Source organism: Macaca thibetana, chromosome 8 (genome assembly GCF_024542745.1).
Source record: "Macaca thibetana thibetana isolate TM-01 chromosome 8, ASM2454274v1, whole genome shotgun sequence".
Lineage (NCBI taxonomy): Eukaryota > Metazoa > Chordata > Mammalia > Primates > Cercopithecidae > Macaca > Macaca thibetana.
In genome coordinates this window covers 9577191-9593823 of record NC_065585.1, presented here as the reverse complement: position 1 = coordinate 9593823, position 16633 = coordinate 9577191, and the positions used below count along the sequence as shown (strand labels likewise).

The 16633-nt window shown below is 38.0% G+C and overlaps 1 protein-coding gene across 3 annotated transcripts in view; it reads left to right on the top strand.

The window, feature by feature from the left end:
* KHDRBS3 (KH RNA binding domain containing, signal transduction associated 3) overlaps positions 1 to 16633 on the top strand; it is a 201778-nt gene that overhangs the window by 108980 nt on the left and 76165 nt on the right. For all 3 annotated transcript variants that reach the window (XR_007728260.1, XM_050801567.1, XM_050801568.1), the window contains exon 6: positions 11946 to 12141. Coding sequence is in view for 2 of the 3 variants with exons in the window: in XM_050801567.1 (XP_050657524.1) it covers positions 11946 to 12141 (196 nt within the window). In the remaining variant the exon portion in view is untranslated. The remainder of the gene's footprint in view (positions 1 to 11945; positions 12142 to 16633) is intronic.

Genomic DNA, 16633 nt, shown 5'->3' with positions numbered 1-16633 from the left:
CACTGCCCACAACGGGGCCTGCAGCACAGCAGCCTCCCAGGGCAGGTTCTGTGGTGGAGGGAGGGATGAAGGAGTGAATGTTCTGTAGGAGGCCTTGCTCAGTGCAGAGTGCCAGGCTGCAAAGACCTTGTTTCCTGTTCCCCCTCACCCAGCCTGGCCCCTACTGTCTTTCTACTCCTAACACCAAATCCAAGTCCATACAATTTTTTAAGAAGAAAGAAAGAAAGAAAAAAAAACCTCTCTGCCTCTTATTTTATTTAAAAAGATAGTTTTTGGCTATAATCTTTAATGATCTGTGATTCTTACAAGACAGCCTTACAGGGCAATTCTGTGTCTGTTGATTATGAATTTATATCTATATATATGTAGACTAGAAGGCAGAATGCACTTATTCTGGCAAAACTTTCTTTTATGCATACACATTTTAGGAATTTAATATTGTGTTATTTTGATAGTATAAAAATAAATGTCCTTAACTCCACTGCCATTTGGAATGTTTAAAGCCTTCCATTAAAAAAAAAAAAAAAAAAAAATCTTTATTTTTAGAGTCATAAACACCAAAGTGTTATATGATATTATCTTTAAAATTGATTAAGAATATTATAGATGCTAAAGATTATCTTCATAACTGAAAATGATGTACTTTCCTTCTATAGTATATGAAGTTATGAGAAGTTTTATTAGGAAAACTGAATAGTTAATATTAGGGCCATAAATGTTTTACCAGAGTATGGTATGATTTATATTAATGTACCAATCAATATTGAAAAGTCCTTTTTTTTTTAAGGAAAGAGTAGATATAGGAAAATGGTAATGTATTTCCTAACTGGATAAAATTATGGAAATTTTAAATAAAAAATACTCCATTGGAATGTTATTTAAATTGCTTGTTTCTCTACTGGGTTTACTGCTCAGGCGATTCTCCTGCCCAGTCACCTTCCTCTCCTTCCTTCCAGCTCTGTGCCTACTGGGTAGTCTGTGCATTTAATCCCAACTGGGCTTAAGTACCCCATTACCCCACATCTGGCATGAGTACCCCACATCTCAGACAGAAAACTGGAGGACTTACCATAGAAATGAGTTTCTCTGCTTTTCCTTGCTGTGAGGTCCACCGAATTCCTTCTACTGAAATCAGCCTTCAGTATTCAATTACTTTTGATTAAAGCACTTTCTGATGGTGTGTTAATGAGCAGCCACACTGGAGCTGATGGAGGGGAGACAAAAAGGGGAAAATCTTTGGTTTCTTTTAAAATCACTTTCATAGGCTTTGAGAAGATAATAACAGAGGCAAATAGTGTTACAAACTGGGTAAGACAAGAACTTGTAGTTGAAATGCTAGCCAGGGATGAACAGGCAAGAAATGCAACTAGGCACAGATTCTCTCAGTTACAGCTCGGCCAGCACTTTTACATGTCCTGTGCAACATAAAGCTGGAGAAATGTTCTGAGCCTGCTGTAGACATCAATGCCAACGGGAGGCAGGTTGACACCTAGCTGGCCAACTGATTTTTTCCTAAAGTTTAAACAAGATCCACTAATGAGCTAAGACAGTTTAGGGCAAAAGGAATCCAGTGAGTATGTTCATGTACTGTGACTCTCTCTTCCCCACCACACTTTGGTTTTTCAGAAGTTTTAATAGTTTTATTCAAAACCTCTTTGAAAATCATCTGTTTCTGATGCTAGGTCATTAATATCACAGATTTTCCTTAAATCGCTTTTGTGAGAATTGAAGTTACAGCGATGTGGAAGTCATTATATTTACCTGAGTAGGTCTAGAGTTTAAGAGGGGAAAATCAGAGACAAATAACTATAACAGAGTGGTATAAATAGAGGAACAGAGACATGAAGAAAAGAGTGCCATGAAAATGCAAACAAGGATGCAAGTAATTCTGCAGGGGGAGAGCCGATATGAACAAACAGAAGAAATCAGATGGGATAGTGCTGGCGGGAAGTCATCCCAGTTAAGGGTGCAAAGGCTTGGAGGCAGCAAAGAAGTGAGGCATTCGAGGCTGGGGATTAGATTGGGGGAACTCTGGCATTGGGGAAGCCAGAGTATCCAGAGTCACCCCTGACTCTTACTCACTATGTGACCTTGGGGAGCTTGGGGGTTACTTCTCTGTAAGCCATAGTTGCCTCTTCAATAAAATGGAGATAGAAAAATAAGCACACACTTCCAAATCCTACTTAATTTTTAAAATTTCCTTTTCAAGGAATCAAACTGTACCATGATTCCTTTTTTGATTACTCAAAATAATTTGACACTAAAAACTGAATTCCTGTAGCACAGATATTTGATCAGTCCCTCAACAGAACTGTAGGCAAATTACTTCTCTCTCTTAAACTTCTCTATTATCAAATGGATCATTGTTTCCAGAGAGGAAGGAAATTTTTGCTGCATAGTTCCAAAAGGCAATAGAGCCGATAGTTAGAAATGACAGAGAAAGATTTTTGTTTTTAAATGAAGGAAAAAAGTAAAAGCGTGATGAAAATCAGAATTGGAAGACAGTGGGTGATACAGCTTCAAAATAAGTAAGGAGCTCTGATCAGAGACTTCACTGGATACAAAGAGACGAAAAATAGCTCTCTTGGACTTAAGAATGTACTTCCTTATACACTGTCTTATTGGTCAACAATTTTACCAATAACCAGCTAGTAACTTTTAAAATTGTAACTTGTAAAGTGCCTTGGATTTCTTTTATACTCTATGCAATGTAGGATAAGGAAGCAGTTGCTCAATTAGTATTTTTTTTTTTAATTGCGTTGAAGATTGGATGAAACACAGAAGAAAGAAAAGAAATGACCAATAACCTGCTTCATAAAAGGGCTACAACCTCTGGATCTAAGACTCAGCCCATCAAAAGATGGTTTGCAGACAACCAGCAGCAGCGCTTGAGAGCCTGTTAGAAAAGCAGAATGTAAACCCCAGCCTGGCCTAGCACAAGGTCCTCAGGCGCTGTGGATGCACAGGAACGTGTGAGATGCGCTGCCCTAGAACCACATTTTGGGTGGTCTCTAGAGTGGCTCATAGTAAGAGCTGCCAACATCATCTCTTTCAAAAGTTTTAGTCTCCATCAGCTCTGACAGTTTCTTCCCTGTGTTCTGAGAGACTGTAACTGTAGGCTGTTTCGCTTTTTCCTTTTGTCAGCCTTCTCATTTGCATAGCAACCTTAGGCAAGGAAAACCCTCTTAGAATGATTAAACTTTACTCTCAGAAAAGCAGTCTCACAGAAATGAAGCAAGATTGTCAAATGTGTTAGGAATGTTATAGGAAAGATACAGTTGCCCCTCAGGTGCTTATTGCTTCAGGACACAGATCTCAAATGGATCTCTAGGCAGGTTTTTCTCACTGTGACCCCTGATGGAAGACTAAGGCCCTGTCACTGGATCTTGCAGGCCCCACTCTGTAGTCAGCATGAGTCCTGCTCCATCTGAGTGAACCCCAGAAGTCAGCTGTATTTTCCCAGGTCACCAAGTTAGCAATGCTGGAGCTCGCTTAAGCAGTCAAGGCCTCTGCCACTGAATTCATTGTTTTACCTGCTGTACTTGACTGCTTCTCAAAAAATTTGTAGACAAAAGCCAAACAATTTAGTATGTGTTTACAAACTCTTATCAGACGACCTTACTGTTGCTAAATGTGTAAAATGAGAACTGACATGAGTTGTACTTTCCGTCTCCTTTGCTCATCTTTCACTAAAGCCAAAAGCAAAGTATCAGGACAGAGTAGAAGCAGAAGTCGGTGTACTAATTACCACTTACTACATGCCTGTTTTCGGCTAGGCACTTTATATACCCAGGGTGTAAACATCGCAGCTCTTCTGCCGGAGGATTTATTAACTCCAGTTTACAGATAGGAAAACTGAGGCTTAAAGATCAAATGACAGAATTACATTTGAGTATTAATGTGTAGGAACTCAAAGTATATGCTTTTTCATTACATCTTAAAACTTTGTATTAATCTGTGAACTAAATAATTCGTTTCTGAGTAACTGTTTTTTTATTTTACTTTATTTTAATATTTATTTTATTTTTTTTTTTTTTTTTTTTTTTTTTTTTTTTTTTTTTTTTTTTTTTGCTATTTGTTCATTCAACACATTCTTACAGTGGCAGCTCACTACAAAAGCCTTCCTGGATTTTTTCCATGAGTTTCAAGACCAGAAACTGGGTCACCCTGCTGGAAAACCCCAAACAGAAAGAGTTACTGCATTGTAGTCTATCCATTAATCTGCTTTCAAAACTGTGTGCAGATGTTTTATCTTTTTGCTCTTCTCTTACACCCAGTTTGTGGTACCCTATTCCTATCAATTTGGAATCTACTTTTCTGTTTTTAAAAAAAGTGTCATTGATTATCAAGTTCTTGCTAATAGATGCTTTTTCTCTTCTCATCCCCATGTTATCAATCCAGCTGTTCAGCCTTGCCCTGAATGTTATTTGTAGCACTCAGTGAAAACTTTGTGATAAGACAGGATTCTTGTGTTAGCACGTCACCTCCACCCTGCCTTTCTTCCACCAGTGTCATCTAAAGCATTGTTCATGCTATTGCTGCTTAATACCACTCCTGTGGAATTTCAGCACTTAAAAAACTAATTTTCAAAATGTCTTTTATAGATAAGTGTCCAGAACAATTAGATGTATATCAAATGACTTTCTAAAATTCCATAGCAGATAAAAATACCTTAGTGTGATTTCATACACCAGTGGGACATAACCAACAATGTCAATGATTGTGGAAGAGAAGTGTGGGCTTCTTGAATATATAAATGTATGTCTTCCAATTTGATGAGAGGCATATATTTACATATTCAAAAAGCATATTGAATATTTTGTAATTCATATAGTACCTTGGATGGCAATCATGGATATTGGATAAGGAAACAGGAAGCCTTAATTAGTTTATATATACACTAATTAATGAAAATGTCATGAAGGAGTTAGACATACTATAGCTACAAACTACTCTGTCCTCTAATCGTGTTGAAGATTTTTCTAGATACATATACTGGAGATACACAAAGATGAGTAAGACACTATAGAAGTTATATCATCATTACAGTTCAGAGTGATTGTAGTTTAAATAAACTTGACTTTTATTGAGTCAGTAAAAATTCAAAACACTTTATATGCATTGTCTCATGTTTCTCTCCTAATAACACAAAAGTGGGCTCTATATTTAGCCTCATTTCACAGTTGAGGAAACTGATGTGGAAAGTTCAGACTCTTGATTAGTTTAAGTGCTAACTGGCAGGTAGATGTTAAGCTAGTAAGTACATGAGGAATTGAATCCAAATCTGATTCCAGTGTTTTTGCTCATGGCGACTATTTTTACTGTACCAATTTTTATGGTCTAGGATTTTAAACAAAAAACCTAATTTACAATAGTCATTAAAGGGTTACCTGAGGGTGAGATGAAGAAAAAGTGTTTTTTTTTTTTTCTTTTTTACTGCATTAGACATGTTAAGATTAGGTTTAACTGCTGATATCAAATACACCTGTAGTGGCTTAACCCAGTAGAAATATCACGTCCTTCTCCTGCCCCACTTAAAACCTGTGCAGCAGTGCCACGCTGCCCTTCCCCAGCTCCACAGAGTTTGTGACTGTGCTTTTCTTAGCCTTTCACTTTTTCCTTCAAGCCTGCTGACCCTTACAAACATGTCTGCAGGAAGAAAAGAGTGAAAGAGAAGAGAGAATGCCAACTATGTAGTTCTAAAGAGCTTCCCATAAATCTCAGTGCTGATTAATATCTTATTGGCCAGAATTGTATTACAGGCCCCCATAGCTGCAAGAAAGCTGTAAAATTGAGATTTTTTTTAATGTACTTAATATTTTAGAAAAGTTTTAGCTTTACAGAAAGATTGAGAAAGTAGTACAGAGAGTTTTCCTATATCCTTCTTGTGATTTTTCTTTGTTATTAACATCTTACATTATTAGCATGGCTCACTTATTTCAGTTTATGAACCAATATTGACATATTGTTAACTATATTATTGACAGTATTGGTACAGTATTAACTATAGTCCATATCAGGTTTCCTTAATTTTTACCTAGCGTCATTTTTCTGTTCCAGAATCCCCAGAATACAACATCACGTTGAGTTGTCCTGTCTCCTTGGGCTCCTCTTGGCTGTGACAGTTTCTTAGACTTGTTTGTTTTGATGATATTAACAGTTTTGAGGAGTACTAATCAGGTTTTTTCTAAGATGTTTCTCAATGGGGATTTTTCAGATTTTTTTTCATCATTAACCTGGGATTATGAGTTTGGGGAACTAAAACCACAGAAGTAAAATGCCATGTTTGCGGCATCATATCAAGTATACATACTGTCCACGTGACTTATGCTCATGTTGCCTTGATCATGTAGCCGAGGTCATGCTTGTCAAGTTTCTCCACTGTCAAATTCCTCATTTTTCTTTCTTTCCTTACTATATCCTTTAAAAGGAAGTCACTATGGGGAACCCCTAATTAAGAAATGGGGAATTACAATTCACTTCACCTAGGTGGAGTATCTGCAAAAATTATCTGGAAGATTTGTCCCTTCTCCCCTGTGTATCTATTGATTGATTCAGTCATTTCTATCAGTGTGGACTCATGGATATTAATTTTATACATTGTGATACAATTCGGTACCACTGTCTTTTCTTGCTCAGATTGTCTCAGCTTTGGCCATTGGGAGTTCTTTCAGTTGGCTTTGACACACACCCGTAATTTGTGGGTTTTATTCTTTTCTTTCTTTTTTTTTTTTTTAAGCACTTTCTTTCTGGCACTACACGTTGCTCCAGACTAGTCTTATATATTTCTACCTCCAGTCCTAAAATCAATCATTTCTCCAAGAAGCTGGGGTTCCATTTATTGGAGTATGGTATTAGAAAGCAAGATCAGGGTGCTGGTTCTGCTTGTTGTTTCTGGGATGTGCTGAGGTCTGTTCTTTCTCAGCTGACATAGAATGGACATATATGTGTATGTACTAACCTATTTATATACACGTATTTATGCATATTTCTTTATTTAACCATCTGTAAATATAGTAAACTAAACATGAGTTCATACTGATGTCTCTGATTTTAATCTGTTTGCACATTGACCATTATAGCCTCTTCCCTTTTCTTATCACTCCACTCCAACTTGAGAAGCTGGCTCCCACCATTCTTTTATTTAGTTATTGTGTTCCAGGATACATGTACAGTGATATCAGAATGGTTAACCTGTACTCACACTTCTTCCTGTAGAAAATAACTTCATCAACTAGAACAGTGCTTATTTACTTTTTTTTTTTTTTTGCCTTTAGTCTGACAGACTTATCTCATTTCCAAGTTTACTTTTCTTCAACCCCTTCAATAAGGTTGTTTTCATGTGCTTTAATCTAGTTAAAATGTTCGTTCACATTCAGCATTGCATCCTGAGAGTCTCCTACTTCCTCAGTAATATTGTGGTTTTTAGTGTGCAAACATGAAAATTCACTCTCTGTGCTGTGAAGTTCTTTGGGTTTTGACAAATGCTTTGTGTCATGTATTCACTGTCATTTTGGTATCATGCAGAATAGTTTTATCACCCTAAACTCTAGTCATTCAACCTTCCCTCCACCCCTTAACCTGTGTTAACTACTGATTTTTTTTTTTAACCGTCTCTCTAGTTTTAGTATTTTCAGTATGTCATATAGTTGAAAAGCATACATTATATAGCCTTTCCAGAGTGGCTTCTTTCACTTAGAAATGTGCATTTAAGATTTATTCCTAGTTTTTGTGGATTTTTAGCTCATTTCTTTCTACTGCTGAATCATTTTCTATTGTATGCATGTAACCCAGTTTGCTTATCTTTTCATCTATCGAAGGGCATCTTGGTTGCTGTGAATAAAGCTGCTATAAACATTTATGTGCAAGTTTTTATGTAGGCATAAGTTTTCAGATCCATTGGGTAAAAACCTAGGAATACAACTGCTAGATTGCACAATAAGGCTATGTTTAGCTTTGCAAGAAATCGCCAAACTGTCTTTCTAAGTGGCTATATACTATGTTGTGTTCCAGGCAGGAATGAAAGTTTATGTTTTTCATATCCTCCCCAACACTTGGTATATTCAGTTATTTATTTTAGTCATTTTAATACGTGCGAAGTGGTATCTCACTTTTGTTTTAGTTTGAATTCTCTAGTGACAAATGATATTGAACATCTTTATTTGGTTATCTGCCATCTGTAAATCTTCTTTGGTTAGCTGTCTGTTCAAGTATTTTGCCTGCTTTTTAAGTGGGCCATTTGCTTTCTCATTGTTGAGTTATAAAAGTTTTTTCTGTGTTTTGGATACAAATCCTTCATCAGCTAACATGTTTCCCAAATATTTTCTTCCTTTCTGTAGCTTGTCTCTTTATCTTTTAATAGTGTCCTACGCAAAGCAGAAGTCTATAATTTTAATAAAGTTGAACTTACCAATTTTTCTTTCAAGGACTTTTTTTGATGTTGTATCTAAAAACTCTTCACCAAACTAATATAATACAGATTTTCTTCTATGCTTTCTTCTATAAGTTTTATATTTCATATTTGGTTTTAAGATACATTTTGAGTTGATTTTTGTGAAAGATGTAAGGTCTGTGTCTAGGTGTCTACGTTTTTTTTTTTTTTTTAATTTGTTGATATTCACTTGTTCCTATATCATTTGTTGAAAAAAACATTTTCCATTGAATTGTCTTTGCTCCTTTGTCAGTAATCAGTTGACTATATTTCTGAGGGTCAGTTTCTGGGCTTTGTATTTTGTTCCATTGATCTGTGTCTTTTTTTTTCGCAAATACAATGCTGTATTGATTGTAGCTTTATAATAAGTCTTGAAATTATATATTATGAGTCTTCTAACATTGTTTTTCTTCTCAGTATTGTGTTGTCTGTTCTGGGTCTTTTGCCTTGCCATGTGTACTTTAGAAAATGTTTGTCAGTATCTAAAAATGTATCACTTGCTGGGATTTTGATTGGGATTGCATTGAATCTGTAGATTAGTTGGGAAGAACTGGCATCCTAACAATATTATGACCATGAACATGGATGTTACTACCTTGAGTTCTTCCATCAGAGTTTTGTAGTTTTCTACAAAGGAATGCTGTACATGTTTTATTAAATTTGTACCAAAACATGCAATTTTTTTGTGGCTTCAGTAAATGTTTTTGTGTTCTTAATCTAAATTCCAACTGTTTATTGCTGGTATGTAGGAAAGCATTTGACTAGTAACCTTTTACTCCTTGTTTTACTAGCTTATTAAGTATAGGAGTAGGTGTGGGGTTTGGGGGGTTTTTTGGACTATTTGGGGGGATATTTTTACGTAGTCAATGATGTCACCTGTGAACAAAGAAGTTTTACTTTTTTCTTCAAAATCTGTGTAAGTTTTATTTACTTTTCTTGTCCTATTGATGTAGGTGGGACTTACAGTATAGTGTTGAATAGTAGTTGTGAGAGTAGACATCCTTGCCTTGTTCCCAATCTTAAGGGGAACGCATTCAGTTTCTCACAATTCAGTATGTTGTAGGTTTGCTGTACATGTTCCGTTTTCTCTTGAGACAGTCTCACTCTATCACCCAGGCTGGAGTGCATCTAGGTGTCGCCATCTAGGCTCACTGCAGCCTCTGCCTCCCAGGTTCAAGTAATTCTCATGCCTCAGCCTTAGTCGCTGGGATTACAGGCATATTCCACCATGCCTGGCTAATTTTTGTCTTTTTTCAGTAGAGACGGGGTTTCACCATGTTGGTCATGCTGGTCTGGAACTCCTGATCTCAAGTGATCCACCTACCTTGGGCTGACAAAGTGCTGGGATTACAGGTGTGAGCCACCACTCCTGCCCGATGTTCTTTTTCAACTTGCGGAAATTTTCTGAAAGTTGTTATAAATGAGTGTCGCCGTTGGCCGCATCCTTTTTCTGCTCTATTTATATGATCACATTATTTTTCTACTTTAGCCTTGTTGATGTGGTAGACTACGTTGATTTTCTAATATTAAATCAACCTTATGTACCTGGAATAAATCCTACTTGGTTATGGTGTATAATTCTTTTAACACATTATAGAATGGAGTTTACTAATATTTTTAAGAATTTTTCTACCTGTGTTCACGAGAGCTGCTGATTTCTAGTTCTTCACTTTAGACTCTCTTTATCCATATTGGTTATGGGGAGGCCTTGTTCTTGTTCCCCCTCAGACCATATGTCTCATCCTAAGCAGGTCACTGAGCAGTTGGGCTGGCCCCATCTCTGGCCAGTTGTAGCCTCTGAGGGTGATTAAGTATTTTTGAGGGATACTTCCTTTGTCAGGTCCCAACCAGTGCTCAAGAACAGGCTGGGGACAGTCACCACTGGCCTCCCTGGCTGGCCCAGACTGGTCCCAGCCTCTGACGAGTAATGTAGAAATACTTTTAAGGAGGCACTTCCAATGACCAGCCCCACAGATTGAGTTAGGAAGTGTTCCCTCTGCTTTTATTTTTTGGACAAGATTATAGAGAACTGGTATCATTTCATTCTTTAATATTTGATAGAATTGATTGAAACCGTATGGAGTTGATGCTTTCTTTTTTGGAAGGTTATTAACTATTGATTAAATTTATTTAATAGACATAAGCCCATTCAGATTATTTAATTCTTTTTGTGTTGGTCATTATGAATCAGAATCAGTCACATTCATGTAAGTTAAAAAATGTGTGAGCTTGGAGTTGTTCATAGTATTTCTTCATTATTCTTTTTTTGAGACAGAGTCTGTCGCCCAGGCTGGAGTACAGTGGTGTAATCCTGGTTCACTGCAACCTCAGCCTCTTGGGTTCAAGTGATTCTCATTCCTCAGCCTCCCAAGTAGCTGGGACTATAGGCACACGCCACTGTGCCCAGCTAATTTTTGTATTTTTAGTAGAGATGGGGTTTTGCCATGTTGACCAGGCTGGTCTTGAACTCTTGACCTCAGGTCATCTACCTGCCTTGGCCTCCCAAAGTGCTGAGATTACAGGCCTGAGCCATCACACCTGGCCGAAACCCTCTTCATTTCTGATACTGGTGTTTGGGCTTTTTTTTTTTTTTTTTCTCTTATTTAGCCTGTCTAGAGGTTTATCAATTTTATCAGTCTTTTCAAAGTCCAGCTTTGAGTTTTGATAATTTGCTATTTTTGGAAAATGAGTCTTTAACTGCGTGTTTGCTATCCCAGACACACTGAAAGAGGAGGAAGCTGGTCTGTAGGCAGCCAGCCCTGCCAGCTACAGTTCTCGCTGGAGGGCCTTGTCCAGATGAGGTGCATCATACTGTGTCTGTATTCTCTGGGGTAGCCACACTTTTCTGTCCTTATATTTTCTCGGGTTTTTGCTTCTGTGGAGCCATCGTTGATAGAAACACCTCCTTCGTTGCTGACTTGAAGTCTCATGATTTACATTAGAAATACATGAATGTGTTGAATTCTACCTCAGAAAATGCCTGTGTTTACTTAACTTAATGTTGTTTTATTACCATGTAGTTGATACATTATTCAGGAAAGTACATTTTATTCTTCTCTCTCTGATGGAATTGTAGCATATATTTTGGCCTCTGACTTTGCTCACAGCTGTTCTGGGACAGTTTTAAAATCTCTAAGCCTCAGTTTCCTTGTCCTGATATAAGCAAGAAAAGGCACACTTCATAGTGTGGGAATGGAGTTTGGGTGTAATCCTGGCATGGCATCGTATAGAAGTCTTGGGTGCATGTGGCTTCTCCAAATATCACAGTTTCCTACTCTGTGTACTGACCAGAGATTGACTCCAGACTTCTTCTATATTGTTGCTAGACGAACTGCCTAAATGACTTAATTTCCTTTTGTAGATACCTGTTTCATGTTTGGTTTAGTTCTTTGCTCCTTATTCCTTTTTACAAAAATATAGAACTTTGATTTTGTTTCTGAGGTATAAATATATGTGAATAACAGAATGTTAGAGACTATGATAGATATGGCTAATTTGACCCTCTTGGTTACAGGGGAAGGGGAGGAGTTACAACACGGCCCGTTGGAGTTGTAGTACCACGAGGGACGCCAACTCCCAGAGGAGTCCTGTCCACCCGAGGGCCAGTGAGTCGGGGAAGAGGACTTCTCACTCCCAGAGCAAGAGGAGTCCCCCCAACTGGGTACAGACCTCCACCGCCACCCCCAACACAAGAGACTTATGGAGAATATGTAAGTGAAGGTGTCAGACAACACCTTGTTGATCAGATTGACTTAATCCAGACTTAGCACTGGATATTGTACCCACATACCCTCCCTCACTTTGTTTTGGTTCTTGAGTATTATACTTTGGTTCAGTAAATATTTATTGAGTGCTAAAGAAGTACTTAATACTAGAGGTATAAAAATGGCCTGATCTTTTTCATCAAGTAGTTTAAGGTATGGAAGAGGAATTTGGGTGGTGGGGAGGTGTAAGACTAAGGTTCAGGAGACATATTTTCAAGCCCTTATAAGAGTTTAATATAACATTCTTCTATATTTCACTCCTGAATCCTTAAGTCATTTAAAAAATAATTGCCTGTGTATACCAAGATGGTTTCACCCTCAACTATTTCCTTTTAAACTACGCTACTGAGTATGGATTCTTAGTGGAAATTCTTTTCAGTGAAGAAAACAAAAGTTCTCTATTTTCAATTAGTGCAAATCAGTTTTTCATTTATCATTCAGTGATTCTTTGATATATTTCATAGACTGACTTAACATAAGAGAGAATTATAACCGCAAAAGTTGAGGGGGAACGGAATTCTTTGGTGTCCTCATTTACCATAAATGAAGAAAATAAGAAGCAATGGATAGGTGATTCATATTAATAATTAAAATTGTTAAAGTAAGAGTATATGAACTGTTGTCAATGAAAGGGAAGCAGTAACAATGATCAAATGCAAGAACCAGTAGGTTTTCATGTTTTACTTTAGGAGAGATCTCTTGCTAGGTGCTCTGTGCCTCTTTGGATAGTTTCTAGAAGGTTACAGTAATCCCCTGGGCCTCAGACAACCTCTTCAACCTCATCTGTGTGGCCACTGGTAAGATCAAAGTCTTTGTCTTGGACATGTTTAAGGTTTCGTAATTCCCTGAACATTCTGTGTCATCTTAGTCTTCCAGACCTTTGCTCATACTGCCTCCTCAGCCTAGAGTGATCTTCTCATGTTTCATTTGACTCTCTCCTTGTGTCCTTCTAGACTTAGGTCAACCATTGCTAGGGAAATTTAGAGGTGGTAATAGCCAACCTATTGAGCATTACTACAGTTCTTACATTTCTCTCTCCCACCTAGCTCGTGAACCTCTGGAAGGGCAGGAATGAATAGCTTTTATCTCTTTATACTTGGGAGAGAGTGCATACTGGGAACTCACTGAATTATATTTTAACAAATCCCATAAAAGTTTTACAAGTTTGTTATTCAGTCGAGGAAGGATGTGGTTTCTCTCTTTTCTTTGATTTCCTTACAGTTAGAAGTGTTCCTACTTCCTAATATTCTCACTAGTTGACAATAATAATTATGCCTCAGCTCTTCCATAAATGCTGAGTCTCCTGAAAGTAGCAGAGACTATAAAGGAGAGGAAATCTTAAATTCCTTTTAGGTAGGCCTAGTGTCTGTTCGTTTCCACTTTGGCTTACATTTATTTCTCTTAGGTTTAGATTTAATACAGATGTGGTTGGATGATGTAGAAGAGATTGCCAGGCAGGTTGTGTGGGAAACCTGGATCCTATACCCCATTTTACCATAAATTTCAATATCAGGTAGGCAAGATATTTAACTTTTTGGGCTTCATCATCCACTTATTTCAGAAAGAATGATTGCCTCCATTACATGTATTCATCTTTCTATTCAATAAAGATTGGATTTCTACCATGTGAGCCAGACACACATGTTGCCTGCCTCAGCATGTATACTGTAATTATTAGAGTCTGGAGATAAGTTATATAGATTGATAAAACTAAAAAATTCTTGAAAGGTAAAAGTCCGAAGGAGGAAAAGTAAAAGCAAGAGACATTCAAGACATTTGGGTTTGCTGCTTGTACTTTTGATTTTTTTATTTTTATTTATTTTTTATTTTTTTTTTGTAAATGATAGGAAAGGCATTAAAACAATTGAATTGAGAAGTATTCTGTAGGATTAATTTACTCCCTTTCCATCTGCTACCAAGGATAATGGGATAGTGGCCCTGTAGAAGATTATCTATGTCTTTCCAGACCAGACAAAGGTTTAAGAGCTCTAAAGGAAAAAGTCAACCTTCATTGTTTGATTCCCACACTCACTGATGCCTGGCACTCTTCCAGGCACTGACTGTTACTGCAGCTGTGATTTCAACACAGAGCCGGTGCTCTTTCTGTCACATGGTAGTATAGACTTCAAATAACTGATGGCCACATCCACAAGTGTTCTAATTTGGCCAGACTGCAGCATTTGCAATTTTATCAACTTCATACAATAACAAGTCTTGCATACATAAAACAGCTCTGTGCTTTCCAGGTGTGCTTTGGGTGGTGTAGTGGGACACCAAAGAAAAAGAAATACCATTGGCCGGGTGCGGTGGCTCACGCCTGTAATCCCAGCACTTTGGGAGGCCGAGGCGGGCGGATCACAAGGTCAGGAGATCGAGACCACGGTGAAACCCCGTCTCTACTAAAAAAAAAATACAAAAAATTAGCCGGGCGCGGTTGTGGGCGCCTGTAGTCCCAGCTACTCGGGAGGCTGAGGCAGGAGAATGGCGTGAACCCAGGAGGCGGAGCTTGCAGTGAGCCGAGATCACGCCACTGCACTCCAGCCTGGGCGACAGAAGAAATACCATCATGAGTGCACCTCCTTCCCCGAGTTGAATTACCGTCCTGAGGGGTTCAGATTACAAATGTTATAGCTTTCCCACTTAATTTAGCATCTATTATTCCTGGCATTGCCTTTTAAGATGACTAGTCAAGAGGAAAGATTTTCCTCATTTAGCCTAGCATTTTGTAAGCTGCCTTGGCACAGTTATAGTGAAGCTTCAGTGGCTTTTTCAGTATAGTAAAAGCTTCACTGTATATAACAAACTTTGCTGGTACTTGGTATAAGGAGTAGATAAAGCCCTTCAGCTCGCTTACAGTGGCTTGCCGTCACTAGCACTGCCTCGCAGGTATACCCTTTTGACCTCATCTTCCTCCGCTGACCCAGTTTTAAATGAGTTTTGTAGTTCCAACTTTTCTAATGTAGCTTGCAGCCTCTAGCATAACTTCAGACATTGGCCATTGGTCTCAACTGAAATCCTAAAGATTACTCACCCATCCCGCTTAGTTTTACAACATGGTAGGGGGAGTGGGAAGTAAACTCTTCTTAAAAAGTTTTTTTTATGTTGGGCTCGGTGCGATGGCTCACGCTTATAATCCTAGCACTTTCGGAGGCCAAGGTGGGCACATAACTTGAGGTCAGGAGTTCAAGACCAGTGTGGCCAACATAGTGAAACCTCATCTCTACAAAAGAAAAAAAAAAAGAAAAATTAGCCAGGTGTAGTGGTGCGCACCTGTAATCCCACCTACTTGGGAGGCTGAGGTGGGAGAATCGCTTGAACCCAGGAGGTGGAGGTTGCAGTGAGTTGTGATCAACCTCCACTGCACCCCAGCCTGGGTAACAGCGAGACTCCATCTCAAAAAAAAAAAAAAAATTTGTGTCTTTGTTTCTAGGATTTTAGATAGGGTGGGTATATTATAAGATACCCAACTTAGAAAACCAAGAAACTGTAACACAAATAAATGGTTATTCATTCTTGTATCAAATGGGAAAGTTGACCATCTTTGAGTATACTAAAATTATTACATGGAACTAGAACATCATAAATTAGATTCTAAATTCCATGAGGGTAGGCACTCTCCACCTTCCTCCCCTACCTTCCAACCACCACACTTCACCTTTTTATTCCCAATAACTAGTATATGATGTCTGGCACATAGTAGGTCTTTAGTAAGTATTTACTGAATGAATGAATGGTCCCAAGACAGTTTTTAAAAATTGTCTCCTGTGGAGAACCCACCACAGATGTGTTCTGTGTGACTTTTCAGTTTTATTCACATAGCAATTTATATGTAACATAGTATTTAGCATATCGCAAGTTACTAGTAAAAGCATGTGATGGGAAGAAATATGATAGTATTTGAAAAAATAACTTTCCTAAGGTACTGTTGTCTTCTAGCGCTGGACAGGTAGTCATAGGTTACAAATGAATGAGATTAATTTTGTTAGCTCCTAAAGGAAACAGAAAAACCTACTGTAAGTCTCATCACAGTATAAAAAGGGGCTTTCAAGAAGGATGTAATATTTGATGAGAAACTGCTCTCCACAAGGCACTTTGATATACGTCACATTTTCCTTAGAACCACCTACTGTGATCTCTATTGTACAAATGAGACTTTAAGGTCAGGGAAGTTAAGTGCCTTGCCCAAAGTCACAGGACTGGTAAAGAAGGAGCAGATTCAGGATTCCAAGTTCAACGCCTATGTTCTGTCTTGAAAAACCAGTACTTTAAAAAACAAAACCAAAAAATCAGTGTTCCCACTAGCCAAGATTATAAATAAATATCTTCATCTTTGGAGAAAGTGTAACAGATGCTGTGTGTTCCCTTCATCAATGCCAGCAAATGCCGTGAAAGGGATTATAGGACACTGAACGAAATAACCTCTGTGTTCCTTGTGATT